Raw genomic sequence first — 16680 nt, 5'->3', positions numbered from 1 at the left:
TTTAATAAAAAAGGCTTGCATTGCTCCACAGCACTTATGTTTAAGAAGCATCACCATTTATTCCTCGTTTTTAAATATTTAAATGTTTTTAAATGCTACTGTTATTATACACTTTAAAAATCTGTTGAGAGTGGACCTCATTTTAAACATTCTTACCACAATTCTTTTTTTTATAAATTTATTTATTTATTTATGGCTGTGTTGGGTCTTCATTGCTTCGCACGGGCTTTATCTGCGGTGCGTGGGCTTCTCACTGTGGTGGCTTCTGTTGTTGCGGAGCACAGGCTCTAGGTGCGCAGGCTTCAGTAGTTGTGGCACACGGGCTTAGCTGCTCCACGGCATGTGGGATCTTCCCGGACCAGGGCTCAAACCCATGTCCCCTGCATTGGCAGGTGGATTCTTAACCACTGCACCACCAGGGAAGTCCCCACAATTTTTTAAATTCAAATGTTTAAATACTGAAACATCCGAAATATTGTTTATGTGTAAGATATAAAATATAATAAACATGCTTTGTACCCACCACGCAGCCAGTTTCCCAGGTTGCAGTGAGAGCGTGTGATGCCACGTGGGGAGGTGAGTCAGCCAACCACACTGGGGCTCCCAGGAAAGATTGGTAGTTGGGAATACCACATTCCAGAGCCTGGTGGAGTTTTGCAGATCCATCAACACAATTCCAGATACAACAGGTCTTAAGGTCTGATTTACACCAAACTTACAGAAAGCTGACATACAAATCAGCACACCTCAGTCTTTTCTCAGTGAAGTAAAAACTGCCATGGGGCTCCAAAACTAATGAAACTCCAAATGTGGCCTCTTCTCCCTTAATTTGAAAAGCCAAATTTCAACAGTGATGATGGAGCCAGAGCCAGAGAAACTAGTTAGAAATAATGATGGGTGGTAGCATCAAACTATAGTGAAAGTATCTCCAATTCTTCAGCCTTCAGATCATTCTTTCCTTTTACCCAGCTAACAAAATCAAACCGTCTCACCCATACTGCTTGACTGTAGAAAGTCTAGTCTTTATTGTGATGTGTAAGAAATGGGAAAAGTCCTGGGAAGTATTTATGTCCCATCCTGGTTGTTGCTAGTCACCATTTAGCCTAGAGACCAGTGTCTGGGCTTCTGTGCTGCTCTTTTGCCATCTGGAAACCATCTCCAAGCTACCACTGCCCTCTAGGCACCATCTGGCCCCAGCATGGACACAGCTCCTCCCTTAACATCTAAACACAGCTGACACTGGGCTGTAGTTTCTGACAAAGACTTACTGAAAGTAAGACTAACATGAGGGAATTAACAATGTAGGGAAAATAATTAAAATTGAGTAACACATTCCACTGTTCTTAGAACCTTCAGCCACAGCCCTTCAGAGGGGGAGTCTATGACCAGCATCGTTTTCCTTAGGCTCCAACCTACAATTAGGATGCAGAGACCTGCTCATTTCCTTCAGATGGGTGTCCCCCACAATAATGCTCCCCTCTATGAATTCTATGGCTCCACTTCTCCCCTGTCCAACTCCCAACAGAAGAAAGGAGACTGATCAATCTCATAATTATCTTTGCATTCTTACTCTACTCGCCTGCTCTATTTTAGCATGTGACCTATGGAACACTTCTTCCAGCTTTGACAGTTTATTTATTTAGTTCCCAGGTTAAAATCCAGACCCTCCCTCTGGATGCAATGATTGCATCAGCCCTGAAACAAGCCATCCCTAACTATGGACCCAAACAGTGTACAAATATACCATAGCTCACCCTGTTGAACATCTGTCAGTCCTAATTTTTTCCTGTATAAACAATGCAATGAAAATCTTAAAAGGTGGGTTTCCCTGGTGGTGCAGTGGTTAAGAATCTGCCTGCCAATGCAGGGGACATGGGTTCAAGCCCTGGTTCGGGAAGACCCCACATGCCACGGAGCAACTAAGTCAGCATACCACAACTACTGAGCCTGCGCTCTAGGGCCCGCGAGCCACAACTACTGAAGCCTGTGCTCCTAGAGCCTGTGCTCCGCAACAAGAGAAGCCACTGCAATGAGAAGACCGTGCACTGCAACGAAGAGCAGCCCCTGCTCGCCAAAACTAGAGAAAGCCTGTGAGCAGCGACAAAGACCCAACGCAGCCAAAAATAAATAAATAAAAATAAATTTATAAAAAAAAAAAAAAAGAAAATCTTAAAAGCTAAATCACACATGCATGATACTCTTCCAAACCTTTTCTGATTCAAAGGGTGTGCACATTTTCAATCACTCATGCAGTACTGAACTAACTACTAGGCACTCTTCTGGTATGGGGGATACACTAATGAGCATATATTCACTCCCCAACCTTTTAGCTCTCATGTTTTGTAGGACAAATAAGTAAATAAATGTAAACTACCAACAGTGCTAAGTGCAAAGGCCATTAGCTAAGAGCTGATGATTAGTAAGTGGTCACAAGGCAAAGAAGGATGGGACTGTGTTCCAAACAAAAAGAACTGTCATTTTAAATGTCCTGGGGCTGGAAGGAGAGTGCCGGAATTGGAAAGCCAGCCTGGCTAGAACAGAGGTATTAAGGAGAAACACAGATTGAGAGGTTGCAAGGACTCAACCTTTCAGGATGTAGTAAAGCCATTTTTAGGAGTCTGATTTTATTCTACGACCAACAGGATAACACAGCAATTCTGTGCACATTTTGAAAATCTGATACTTGCTGGAAAGGCTATATACTATTTTACATTCCTCTGTACCTTTACCAACACTGAGTATTATTATCTTACCAATTTGTTAGTCTTAACTTGTCCACATTACTTTTTTTTTCATGTTTATTGCCCATGTTTGTATCTGTTATGGACTTAATGCTTGTGTCCCCCCAAAATTCATATGTTGAAATCTTAACAGCCAATTAGGAGGTGAAGCTTTGGGAGATAATTAGGGCATAAGGGCAGACCCCTCGTGAACAGACCTGGAGCCCTTGTAAAAAGTGACAGCAGAGAGCTTGCTTTGACTCTCTGCCATGGAGGACACATGAAGACAGCCACCTACAAGCCAGGAAGGCCTTCACCAGATACTGAATCTGCCAGCACCTTGGTCTTGGACTTCTCAGCCTCCAGAACTGTGGAAAATAAATGCTTGTTGTTTAAGCCCCCAGCCTGCAGTAATTTAGCATAGCAGCCCAAGCTGACTAAGAGATTGCCCTTGCCCATTTCCTACTGGGATTTTGTCTTTTTTTTAAGCTAAATTTAAGACTTGCTTATTACCGTTTTAATATTTTTTTCCTGTTTGCCTTTTAATTATATGTCAAAACATTATATACATAAGCAACCTTTTCTTTTAGGGATTCTGTCATAAAGGTATTTTTCTCCTCCCAATATTAATAAAAGTATTCATCTATATTTTTTATTAGTAATTTCATGGTTGAACTGCTCGTATTCAATCATGATGTTTCGACTGACATCTATAAACAGAAACCTAATTTTACTTTTCAAAGGGTAACCAGTTACCCTTGAAATGTCACCTTTAACACTGGAAGTAAAAAACTTAGAGAGGGCTTCCCTGGTGGCGCAGTGGTTGAGAATCTGCCTGCCAATGCAGGGGACACGGGTTCAAGCCCTGGTCTGGGAAGATCCCACGGGTTCAAGCCCTGGTCTGGGAAGATCCCACATGCCGCGGAGCAACTAGGCCCGTGAGCCACAACTACTGAGCCTGCGCGTCTGGAGCCTGTGCTCCGCAACAAGAGAGGCCGCGATAGTGAGAGGCCCACGCACCGCGATGAAGAATGGCCCCCGCTTGCCACAACTAGAGAAAGCCCTCGCACAGAAACGAAGACCCAACACAGCCAAAAATATATAAATTAATTAACTTAAAAAAAAAGTTAAAAAAAAAAAAAACTCAGAGAATAATTCATGGAGTCTTCTTAATTTTATATTTTGTTCTATTATCTAATCATATATTACTGTACCAGTACCATATATTACTTTATAATACATATCATGAGATAAAAGTTCTTCCATAGTAAGCTCTCCTATCCTCACTTATTCAATTTTAATTAGCTACCCTATAAGAAACTTACTCATTTCTTAAGAAATATTGAATTGACTTTCACAGGGATTTTTAAATAAACTAATGAGGTTTCAGACTACCAGAGAACTAGAAGATATCCATCTGGAATGGAAAGAGGTGAAAATGACCTTGAAGACTTTAGCAACCCCAAAACTACTGAAATTTACATAGATTTTGCATGTAATGGGTACATTATGGAAGAGTTTGAATAAATATCCCATAAGACAGTTTACCATAATTGACCTTTTATTTTAAAAAATTACAGGGAGCAATTTCCAGAATCTTATTTTATAAAAGTACTGCCTATATCAAACATTTTATATCACTATTAATTCCATTGAAGAGCTGCCTTTTTTTTTAAGGTACTAATTCCAATCGATGGGATATGCCCTTAAAATAGAAAGTTTCCATTTATTCAAATGTCAAAATTAAGATTATTGAGAAGTTTATTGCTTTATGGCTGGGCAAGATGCTACTAGCACATTTTAGGTAAATAATATTCTTTGTTAAAAACTATGAGGTCATTCTGTTTAAAACTTTCAGGATAATTCACAGAAAATAGATATATGTATTCAAATTATACACTGAAGGGCTGAGATATTAGCTAGACATTTATATGTGAAGCAGCTCTTTAAAGAAGACACACAAACAGGTCTGTCTTGGTATAATATACATAATTGAAATTAATAAAACCTGGAAGACCAATATTATTACGCTATGTTAAGATCTTAAAAAAAAAAATCACACATTTAGTAGTCCATTTGTGCTTAAAATATTCATATGCATGAGAAGCTTAAAGAAAAAAAAAAACACCTCTATACATGATGATGAAAAGAAAGTAATAAATTTTTTTGAAATTGCACTGTTATTTAAAACACTTTCCTAAATTCAGACCCTCCTTTGCAACTGGCACAGTTTTTCAGGTCTAATTGGCAACCTGGGGAGGCCCCTCTGGTATTAGTGAAGTAAAGAAGGTGGTGATAAAAGACCAAGCTGATGCCATTAATCCAGGCCTTTGAATTGCACTGGCATCTTCACCTGCATCTTCTCCACTCTCATCTTCAAGCCCATCATCCATAAGACGCTCCTTTCAAACAAAAGAAGAAACATATTCCTAAGTGATCTGAACAGCTACAATTAACTCATGACAGAAAAGGAGAGAGTTAAATTCTTCCTAAAGAAGGAATATGAGCATATAATATGGAAGTGGAACTTCATGGTCGTTAGAAATCTTCATTAAATCCAAAATTGATAAATTCCTCATTCAAGTTCAAAGGGATAACTGCCAATTTAATACAATAAATTCTCACTGTGTGCATAATTTTCTTTTTAGACTATTTTTGGGAAGAATGATATTAGTTCTTTCCACTTAATTCTATGACTGACAGTATTATAAGTTCTCCTAGATGAAACCACACATTTACATGTTAACTTTTCTTCAATACTATGGAATACCCCAAGAGTCTTTTATTATGTTGGTCTCATACAGTACTGAAGAAACATCTATATTTAAAGTATACGAAAACCTCATTAGCATACCATTTCTTCAAGTTCTAGATTGTTTGCATTCTGCGCATCATTGTTGACTTCGGCATTATTGTTGGGAGCCTGTTGCTGACCTCCTTCTTGCCTAAAAGGAAACCATCCAGCTTGGTGTCTGCTCAGTAAAATAAAGAGAAAAGAAAGTAAGTCACAACTGTTTTTATTTGTAATACTATCAAACATTAGTGTCCTACAAGAGAAAAATGATTAGAACTATGATAAATGAAAAGACCAAATCTCCTACTTCAGGCCAAGAACTACCCCTCTCAAAACAATGACAGGAAAACAGGAATCAATTTAAGTCTAAAGTCTATCATGAGCTTAACTGACTCTATGCTAGATATTAAGACATATCAGGAGTCATAAAATCATTTTTTGATATTTTTCAAAATGAAATTCAACTAGATATTTGTTTGCCTCTTGGGAAAAAGGGGGGGGCAAGGGACAGTTAGTCTGCTTATGAAAAGAAATCTGACCTATACCTATAGGACTTACTATTGATAAATATAATTAATTAAAAAGCATATCCTCTGCAAGACTGCATCATACACACCTCAAATTCTAAATAATTGATAGAGCATGTCTAACTGAACTAACAATTTTTATAAAAGACAGTAAAGGAAAAAATCTGCTTCTAGACAATTCTGATAAATGTTCTTACGTAACATAACCTGCTTTGCTTTTGATGCCAGATATCTGAAGGCCAACATTCATATTCCTTCACTCAACATTCACAACAGACTACCACATGCCAGACTCCGTGTTGAACAGTTTTAGAAAGTAATTAAAAGAAACCACAAAAAGTGAATGAACATCACTCACAAATAAACCAGTAGCATGGCTCCCATTACCATGATAAACCGACTAAAAGAAGAATAGAAGTACACAATGCTAAGGAGAATTGCAGCTCGTGAGAACGTGTACATCCAGTCTAGCCAGTCTCGATTGAAGTCTTCTTCGTTTAGCACTGGACCTCCCTGTGCATTCATTTGAACATTTTCATTCATGGGTCGATTTTCTTGGGCCACTAGGTTTGGAGCTGGCGGGGGTTCTTCTCCGGGAACGTGTGCCAGATTTAGAGGCTGTGAAGCAGCAGGCTGGGCTGGGTTGGCATTTGATGTGGCCTGAGCTGAAACTGCAGCTTGACTGAAATATTCACCAAAATAAATATTAAAAAGAAAAAAACATTTATATACTATATTTTTCAAAACTTCCTGGGAAGTCATATGTATTTGTCATAAACCTAATATGGAATATCACAACTCCCGCACCTCATTTCCTAGGTAAGCATAATTTCCAGTAGAAAAGTGGAGCCAACATGGACGGCAGGAGTAGCTCAGGAAAGGATGATCTCCCAGCCTGGTAGTCTAGGTTAGCAGGGAGAGGTGGCAGAGATCAGAACAGCCATGTGATCACTACTGTTTCTCTCTTTCACTAAATTATAAGGTAATGACCAGATCTTTTCCCAGAACTTTTCACTAATGGCCTCTTTTGCTCTTCTACAGACGATAAATGACCCCCACACCCACCACCTGTTCCTGAGACCCGTGTTTTGAAAGATTTGTCTAAAAAAGTACATTAATCATTACCCTGTGTGTCCACTCTCAGTGATAAATGATTTGTATTAGTATTTTAAAATATTAACAAGATCCCAGGTAACAATCCCTCAACCCCAATCCTGACTTTTGGGAACTCCATCTGGAGAACACTGGTGTAGGTCCTTGTCAAGTTATGAAGAACTGTGGTCCTGAAGTTTGCTTATAATTTGATTGCTTAAAAGTCAGAATAAATGTTCCTGTAAAAGACTCCCGGTAAAATGATAATATATCTGAAATTTGCTTTAAATTATTTAGCAAAGGGGGAAAGTTGTAGAACCAGACTGTCATGAATTGATAAATGTTGAAAAGCTGGGTGATGAGAACACAGGGATTCATTTCACTCTTCTATCTTTTTATATGTTGAAATTTTTCTACAATAAAGTTTTAAAATCATGATAGCAAAATAAAATAAAATAGAAGTTTTCCAGGCTACAAAAGCCTATTTAAGCCAGTTATCTAATACATTGTATATGTAGAGGGTTCTTTCATTTCCAAAACACTTCCTATCTCATGGACATTCTGATTCATAGGTGAGTTATTTCATTAAATGTGAAAACTTGAGGCTCAGAAGTTAAATGATGTACATAAGATTATATGATTCAGTAGCAAACTACGATAAGCCCCACTTATCTTACACAGTTCTTTTGAGGTTATAAACAAGACAAGGGGTGTAAAGCATCTAGTGGAGTACTAAGGACAAAGCAGTCACTCAAATGATAACCATTACTATGGCGACAGGTAAGGTATAAAGAGCCTTCCTGGAGCCAAGGGGTTATACAGGAGAGCATTAGGATATGAAGTTAATAAAGCAGGTTAGCTTCATGGGGTAAGGTCTAGAGGAAGGATAAGGATACAGACTTCACACTGTAGGCAAGAGAGCCATCAGATGTTTTAGGGGATGGAGAATGACAGACTCAATTATGTGTTACGCAAATTAACCTGGCAGTAGTACAATGAAATACAGTAAAGAGCCTAAAAGGAGAAACAGCGATTGCAGTAAAGTGGGTCTAATATTAGAAAAGATCTGCACAAAATATTGGAAGTAAGATATAGGGAAGGACAGAAACTAGAAACAACATACTAACTCATCTTGGTAAGTTGTTGGATTCAGGGATAACAGAAGCCAGAATCAAAGCTGACTAAGGTTAAGAGCTTGGAGGATGATTAAGAAGAGACAGTATCACTGACAAGGAAGTCAAGAAGGAGAATGCACTTAAGAGGATGGTGCAGTTAAATTTCAGACATACTGCATTTAAGGGAAAGGCAAATTTCTCTATGGAAATCTCCAACAATTAAGTGGAGACACAAGAGGAGGCACAGGAGATGAAGAACGGGAGTCATCACAGAGAGCTAACAACTAAGGCCACGGAAAAAGGAAATCCAAGATGACTGGCCCAGGACTGAATCCTATCTTCCCTACCAGACTGAGTATCACAAGGCACATGGTAGGTATACAAATACCTAACTGAACAAGAAATGTTACGATTTAGAAAAAGGGAAAAAGCAAAGGACACAAAATGAGTGATCAGAAAGAGAAAAAGAATGAAGAGGATGACAGAATCACAGAAACAAGGACAGGAAAACATTAAAGAGAAGCTAGAAATTTTAAATGAACACACAGGAAGTCCAGAAGAAAGAAAACCGATAAACTGTATTTGGTACTAAGATTGTTCCATGCTGATCAGAAGCAAGACTTACTAAAATACCAACAGTCCAGAAAGCATATTAGCCACAACTGAGCCTACATCAATATGAGCCTCCCTGACATATGATTCTTTCTATTCCCTTTTTTATTCGACATCCTACCTTCACATAGATTTGCTGCCTTCCAGTGAAACTTTCCTAAGTTTTCTCCTCTTAAATAGATAAAATGTTCTATTAAAGAAAGCACCTGAATACTGCTAAATATAATTAGGGGAGAGAGAGAGAAGCAGAGAATAGGTTTAGTTGATGTGAACAGGATGTGAACCCTTTTTCCTTTAGCCAAATACTTTAAAATAATTTTTAAAAACCAATGAAACACATCAGTAAATGAAATCCCAAATCAACTTACTTAGAATCAAAAAGAAAATAAAGCAAATAACACAATGAGTAAAAAAATAAACTCAAATTAACTTACTATTGCATATAATACTGATGCGCATACATCTGTTGCCACCATAGCATCTGCAGTGGGCTGAAAGCGGGATACACTGGGAATCCAGCCGGAACAGCCTGCCCAGGAAGCTGGTTGTCTACATTTCTGAAATAGAGTAATAAAGAAATGCCTTTTAATGCTCCAGAAGACGTTGAAAGCATTTCTCTACATTTTTATTTCTGAACTACAAGTAATCCATTGACAAAACGTATTAAATCTTAATGAAAAATACTTATTTTCAGCATTCCTCAAGTAAGACATTATAGCTTATGTAAGATGACCCTGACCCCAGGCATACAGAACAAGTAACATCACAGCCCAATTTTAATGGAAAAATAAAGCAAATGTGTGGCCAGATTAAACATCTGCTATCTTCTCATTTCAGCACAGAAGTCAAAAAATACTTTCATTACATTTTTAGTACATTCTTCTTGAGAACCAAAACCCTAAACTTGGGGGAATTAGCAAAAGGATATTTTACATTAGTAATAAAATATTATTTAAAACATAGCACCTATCAACTGTAAAATAAAAAATGAACATTATTAAAATCTGTAAAATATTTTTTAGTTAAATAACCAAGATTAGCAGAACATATTTATACATGCATTCCTAAAGTAGATTAAAATTCTATTAATTCAGTAAAATTTGTGGGTGGTCACATTTAACTTTTCTATGCCTCAGTTTCCTCATCTCTAAAATGGGGCTAACAATAGAATCTTCCTCACAGGCTTGCTAGTCTGTACTCAGTAAATGTTAGCTGTTTTTATTTTTACTCTCCCCTACCACTAACTCTGAACATGACTTCAAAGTGTGTAATGTGAGGTTTGCAGAAATTCGCATACCTCAAGACAACTACAGGGATAAACATATAAGTAAATGCAGAATTTGTGAATTTTGTAACTCTCCTTTTCTTCACATTACTTGAATTTTATCTTAGCTAATATTAGTTTGATCTATCCAGAGTGAGACAAGAATAATTAACAAATTCATGAACTTTAATTTTATACTCTAAAGACTGTTAACATACAATTAGTAAATATTGATTATAGAAACCTAATTTAGAAGAGCTTGGGAGGCTAAAACTTATCAACAAACGGTACTGAAGGCAACTTGGTGCTAGATTAAGGCATCAGCTCTCCTGCATGTAACCTGAAATTTCCTCATCCTTGGAGGAATAATAGGAGCCATACAGTGGCTCCCATCCTCAGAAGATCCTCCTGCCTCCTGAATGCAGCCCTCCCCACTACTTCCCAAGCTTTCCCACATACTGAATGAAGAAGGAAAAGCAGAGACTCCTCCATGAGAGTTCCTCCCAGCTCTTGATAAACAAGTCCTGTATAAGAAGAGGAAAAGAACCTTACCCCACCTATACATTTAAAAAGATATCAATTAGTGATCAAATCTGGAGAGAAAGCCATACCACTGGAGCAGAGACGTATTATAAAACATTTATATAAATGTTTTGGCATTTGTATAAATGCTGTTAGCATTTCCCCCAGTGAACTGATGCATCTGAGCAAAATGAAAACTATCTAAATCAAGTATTAGCCACAATATGAGTCTGTATCTAGGTATATATTTAAATTTTCTTAGTATTTCCAACTAAGAAAAAACTCATCCCCCTAAAAGTAGAACTCAACCAATCTCTACCACTAAGAGGAAATATAACCTCAAACAAGTCCATTACTTCAATTGTTAAATGTGAAGGCTGGACTTTGTCACTGTTTTTAAAGGTCAAGGGAAGAAAAGGCCACTAACAATCACTTAGAAAAAATTACTATAGCTTCCCACCTCACCTTCCTGCAGCCAAAAACATACATGTGATTATTGAAACTATGTTGTCAAGAAAATAAATTAATAAATTCCCCTAGATGCTTCTTCCCTTTCTCACCAATAAGTTAAAAACTACTGGACTGTATAATTGCTAAGGTACATTCCAGGCCCAGGTTGGTATACTACAACTTTCCATTGTGTTAATTATCCTTCAGACAAGATGTTATATATTTGGTACTCTACAGAAAACAAGAAAAAAGAGTTTATTTGATATGAAATTATAAAGTTACTGTTAAAGCACATAATAATAGAGTAGTGAAACATATTACATAAGAATTTAATATATTCTAGAGGATGCATCATTAAATAACACAATAGAGAATTATTATTTGGAGCTGGTTAAAGTGATGACCAAATTGGTGGTTGGGGGAAGGGAGTTTAAAGGTTCACCTCATTCCATATTCAAATGAGTTTCAAGTAGTTTCAAATGAGTTTCAAGTAGACTAAAATAAAGTATTGAGTTAAACCACAGAAACTCTAGATGCAATTAGAATTGACTATTTACCAAAACTATGGAAGGAGGAAGACTTTCCTAACTTATAAGCAATAGAAGAAAGCACAAAAAAGATAACGTATTTGACAACATAAAATTTAAAGACACTGAGCTTAGAAAAAAACATTTGCAATAAATATTAGTTAATATCTTTTCTAAATAAAGAACTCATAGAAATGGAAATAATCATTAGGACACCAAATAAATGCAAATAAAATAAAGATAGGGATTTTTTATCTGCCAATATCCAGTGTTGGCAAGGGGTACAAGTGAAACCCAACTCTTTCATCGCCAGGAGGATAAACTGGAATAAGGCTTTAAAAAACAATTTCATAAAATTAAATACCTTTAAAAATGTTCACTTATACTCAACTGCCCAAGTAATTCTGCTCCTGAGAATTAGCTTGAAGAAATATGAAATATGGAAAAAATTTTCACATGTCTGCCCTTTTAAGCCTTTGTACGTACTCATCCCTCTTAGGAACCACACACTCAACCTACTCCCACTCCCAGCCTCCTTTCCCCTAATAACAGAGAGAAACTGAAAACAAGGACAGTAGCTCATGATTAAAAAGAGAGAACCTTATCATAGCACTTATCAGCATGCTGAAATCACCTGGGTTTTTTTTTGTTTTTTTTTTAAATTTATTTATTTTTGGCTGTGTTGGGTCTTCATTTCTGTGCGAGGGCTTTCTCCAGTTGCAGCGAGCGGGGGCCACTCTTCATCACGGTGCGCGGGCCTCTCACTATCCCAGCCTCTCTTGTTGCAGAGCACAGGCTCCAGACGCGCAGGCTCAGTAGTTGTGGCTCAAGGGCCTAGTTGCTCCGCGGCATGTGGGATCCTCCCAGACCAGGGTCCGAACCCATGTCCCCTGCATTGGCAGGCAGACTCTCAACCACTGTGCCACCAGGGAAGCCTGAAATCACCTGTTTTTAATTCCAGTCCTATGAAGGCATTTATTCTCTCATCTATCTACTTTGACCTACTTCTACTTCTAGGAGTCTATCCTAAATATAAATGGCAAAAATCTGAAATGATATACGCACAAAGCTATTCATTACAACACTATCTGTAACAGTAAAGACGGAAAATAACTCAAATATTCATCAATAGGAGAGTGGATTTCACAATTTATGCAGTCAGTGAATTGGTATGCAGATGTAAAAAGGAATGAAAATCTCCATATCCTCCCACAGAATGACCTCCTGTATATTGTTATGTGATATTTTGTTAAAAAGCAAGGTGCAGATTATGTATAATATGCTATCTTTCATGTTAGAATGAAAAGGATATATTTATACGTGTGTATATACATTGTGTGTATGTGTGTGTATACACACTTTCTTAAATTTTCACTATGAAACAGTGGAAGGATAAACCAAAACCAAAAAGTCATAAAAGTAGTTACGTATTATGGGGAGAGAGAGAACAGGAAAAGGGAATAAAATGAAAGCAGGGCTCTTAATGTATCTTGTTTTATAGATTTGAGACTGGAACCATAGAAATGTTTTATGCAATTAAGAAAAAAGCTAAATCAAAAAGAAAAAATAACAAGACATAAAAAAAATTCAAAGAAACTGAAACAAATGAACTCGTGTATCAAGTCTGCAGCATACCACACAGAGAAGATTTATTCTACTGACTTCAAAACATAGTATTTTAACTGTAATAGGATAAATTCTAAAGACAAAAAAGAACCATACTTGGGGGAAGGGAAACACTCAACTCCAGTCCCCTCCGCCCATCCTGTCCCACCTAAGGGGAAGGAATACTGAGAAGCACCAAGTAGGTTAGGCTCTGATAAACCCTAGCATGTGATGTTCTGGTAAAATCGTTTCTCCTGAGGGCAGACCTTGTTAAGAAGAACAGAATGGTCTGGTGTTATTTCAAAATCATTTTCTTTTCTCCTCTGCTTGCTAGAAACACGAAGGAATTCCTCTCTGGTATTTACTGTGAGGACCTGGTCAAGCTCCTAGAAGCAAAACTGACAAACGTGTGGAGGCCCACATATGACTGGGTCCCTCTGGAGTTTTTAACCCCAGAGTCGTCCATATTGACCCTCCAGCTCAGTTTACTGTAACTGTAATTCATCAATTACAATTCAGGTTTTCCTACCCCAGCACTGGTTCCCATGGAGGTTTCTCCTCATGGATTTCTGCTTCATTAAGTTGTGATTCTCTGTATATGTCTGTCTGTCTCTCCAATTTGAGGGGCAGCAGTCTGCCCTATGACCTCAGTTCTCTGACAGACCTAAGAAGAGTTACTGGTTTTTCAGTTTGTTCAGCTTTTTATTTGTTGTCAGGATAGAGTGGCAGCTTCTAAGCCATAGTTATTTGTTTTTCCTACCTAAGTATACCTTCTTTATCAACTCAGTCCCTGTTTCCTATGGTAAAGTGATAAACAGATTTGTTTGTTTTTTAAAGTAAAGTGATGCACAACAATAAAGATGAAAATCACGCTCAAAAAAAAAAAAGAACCATAAAAATTTTAATCTATGAATACTATCTCTCATCAGGATTCCCTGGGAATGGGATCAAGATGAGCCTGGAAAGTCTAGTCAAGCATGAATCTAGGACACTATCCAAAAATTACTAAAATAACGCAAAAGGACACAGCAGAAAATTGAACAGGCTCCCACAGGCCAAAGATGAATCAAGAGTATCAAAGAGTATCAAGATGAATGACTACCTTCTTTCAGTAGATAGTCTGTAGACCAAACACAAACATATTAAAAGCCTTAAGTTCAGGGACTTCCCTGGCGGTCCAGTGGTTAAGACTCCCCCTTCCAATGTGGGGGGATGTGGGTTCGATCCCTGGTCAGGGAGCTAGGATCCTGCATGCCTCGGGGCCAAAGGGCCAAGGCATAGAAAAGAAGCAATATTGTAACAAATTCAATAAAGACTTTAAAAATGGTCCACATCAAAAAAAATTCTTAAAAAAATAAAAGTCTTAAGTTCACATTGACACTCTAAAAAAACAAAAACAAAAAAACCTCATTCATCACCTTTCATGGTTACTAGGGAAACAACTACTACTCTGAAAACTGATAAAGAACCCAGCATTTATCAGACCTTTCTTGAATGGATTGTATTTTAGGATAACAAAATGATGAGAGAAAGTGTGTTATACAAGAAGCATAGCTAATAAACAGAAGAGAAACGATAGGATTAGGAAATTACCATTTTGTAACAATTAATGAAATAATGGATCTAGTCAGTGATTATCAGTGACTACTAAAAGGCTGACAAGGAACTGTACGATGGAGGATCAGGCTGGCAACACCTGTGCCCACTGTTCCACTTTAACATGACTAGAGGTAATAAGACAGCCAAACGTTAGGTGCCTCCTGAAGCGAGGCAAGGACACAGCACTACCTAAAAAAATTCCTTTGAAAAAAAATAAGCGGAAGGGAGGGAGGACACTTAAGAGAATGTACACATATTAAAAACATGAAATCAGTATTTCTCTTTTCCATTTCCACACACTGTCATCTTTCATTCTATAACTGATCTTGTCAGCCAAATAATTAAACATTACTATTTACAATGCTTATAATTTTATAGTGTGTGGAATCAGGTTTGCCTTTGGCCACATTATACAGAGAACACAACCTATGGGAGCTTAATCAGATAGGCTGTTCAAAGAAGACAGTATGTGGAAATGGAAATGAAAAATAATGCTCTCATGTTTTTAATATGTGTGCGTTCTCTTAAGTGTCCTCTAACCAGTCTGTTATAAAAAGTAACTTAAGAATTTTTGCAAATTTTCAGTTATTCCAAAATAATGTTTTTTAATGGCCTAAAGCAGACCACTTAGTCATCAAGTAGATAACAGATCTTTTCCTGGTTTGCTCAAATCTAAAGCAGAGTGATGGAAATTAACAAAGTCTTTAGGTTAAAATTATCCAAATCAGAAGTACTAGCATATAGAGAAAACTGACTTTTCCTTATCTTTGGTAATTTTCTGTTTACATGATAGAAATATATGATATAGCAATCAAATTTCTAGTATTTATCAGTTAAAAACAGCATTTGAAAACATCTACTAATCATGAAATAATTTCATGTATGAAAGTTTTTTAAATGGGACTGGCTGTAAAAGAAGCATGAGGTGTTGCTTCATGATACATGCAATGTTTTTCAATTTTTTCAATGAAATTTTTATTCTTTGATCTATATTTATATGCACATTCCATTTTAGTATTGTATTTAAATACAATTTACTGTTTCTTATTAAAAATCACAGTAAGATTCAGCTTCTGTCATAAGAAAATCATTTGTAAAATATATTCTGGAGCATCCTCTGTGCCTGTTTCCTTATATAGGTATGAGAACATTTCCTATCCCCTAGGGTTGTTAAATTATATATATATATTAAGCACATCAATGTCTGGTACAAAGTAAGCAAATATTAATAAAATATTGTTATTATCATTGCTAGGGAGGGAAATATAATGATGTGTTCACCAAAATCTGTGCTTTCCTCCTATAGTTTTCCTCCTTGAGTATTTGCTGGGAAGTGTGTCTCCCCAGCTAGGGACTACATTTCCTAGGTCCTCTGGCAATTCATTGAGCTATGTGGCTAGTTCTTGCTCATGTAATGAGTGACAGTGGAATATATCACTTCTAGGCCAAGGTATTTACAAAGTAGGTGTGTTTCCCTATGCTCCTTTCTCCATTTGCCAAGTACATACAGATGAACAGAGGAACTCCAAGATTTTATGAGCCTTTTTTCTAATTTTAATTTTATATTATAGTTGATTAACAATGATGTGTTAGTTACAGGTGTACAGCAAAGTGATTCAGTTATACCCATACAAGTATCCACTCTTTCTCAAATTCTTGTCCCATTTAGGTTATTACAGAATATTGAGCCGAGTTCCCTGTGCTATACAATAGATCCTTCTTGGTTATCTATTTTCAATGTAGTAGTGTGTACGTGTCAATCCCAAACTCCCAATCTATCCCTCCCTTTTTTATTTTTTTTATTTTTTATTTTTGGCAGCACAGCTTGCGGGAGAGCTCAGTTACCCGACCAG

General features: G+C 37.1%; 1 protein-coding gene across 1 annotated transcript in view; it reads right to left on the bottom strand.

Moving 5' to 3' along the window:
• Positions 1–4263: 4263 nt before the first annotated feature.
• Positions 4264–16680, bottom strand: part of HERPUD2 (HERPUD family member 2) — a 48820-nt gene continuing 36403 nt past the window's right edge. The window contains exons 6-9 of the mRNA XM_059933618.1: positions 9295–9417; positions 6400–6723; positions 5575–5692; positions 4264–5122 (exon numbers count right to left, since the gene is read on the bottom strand). Of these exons, the coding sequence (XP_059789601.1) occupies positions 4961–5122; positions 5575–5692; positions 6400–6723; positions 9295–9417 (727 nt within the window). The 3' untranslated portion in view covers positions 4264–4960. The remainder of the gene's footprint in view (positions 5123–5574; positions 5693–6399; positions 6724–9294; positions 9418–16680) is intronic.

The sequence above is a fragment of the Balaenoptera ricei genome, chromosome 9 (genome assembly GCF_028023285.1).
Source record: "Balaenoptera ricei isolate mBalRic1 chromosome 9, mBalRic1.hap2, whole genome shotgun sequence".
NCBI lineage: Eukaryota > Metazoa > Chordata > Mammalia > Artiodactyla > Balaenopteridae > Balaenoptera > Balaenoptera ricei.
This window is presented reverse-complemented; position numbering and strand designations above follow the sequence as displayed.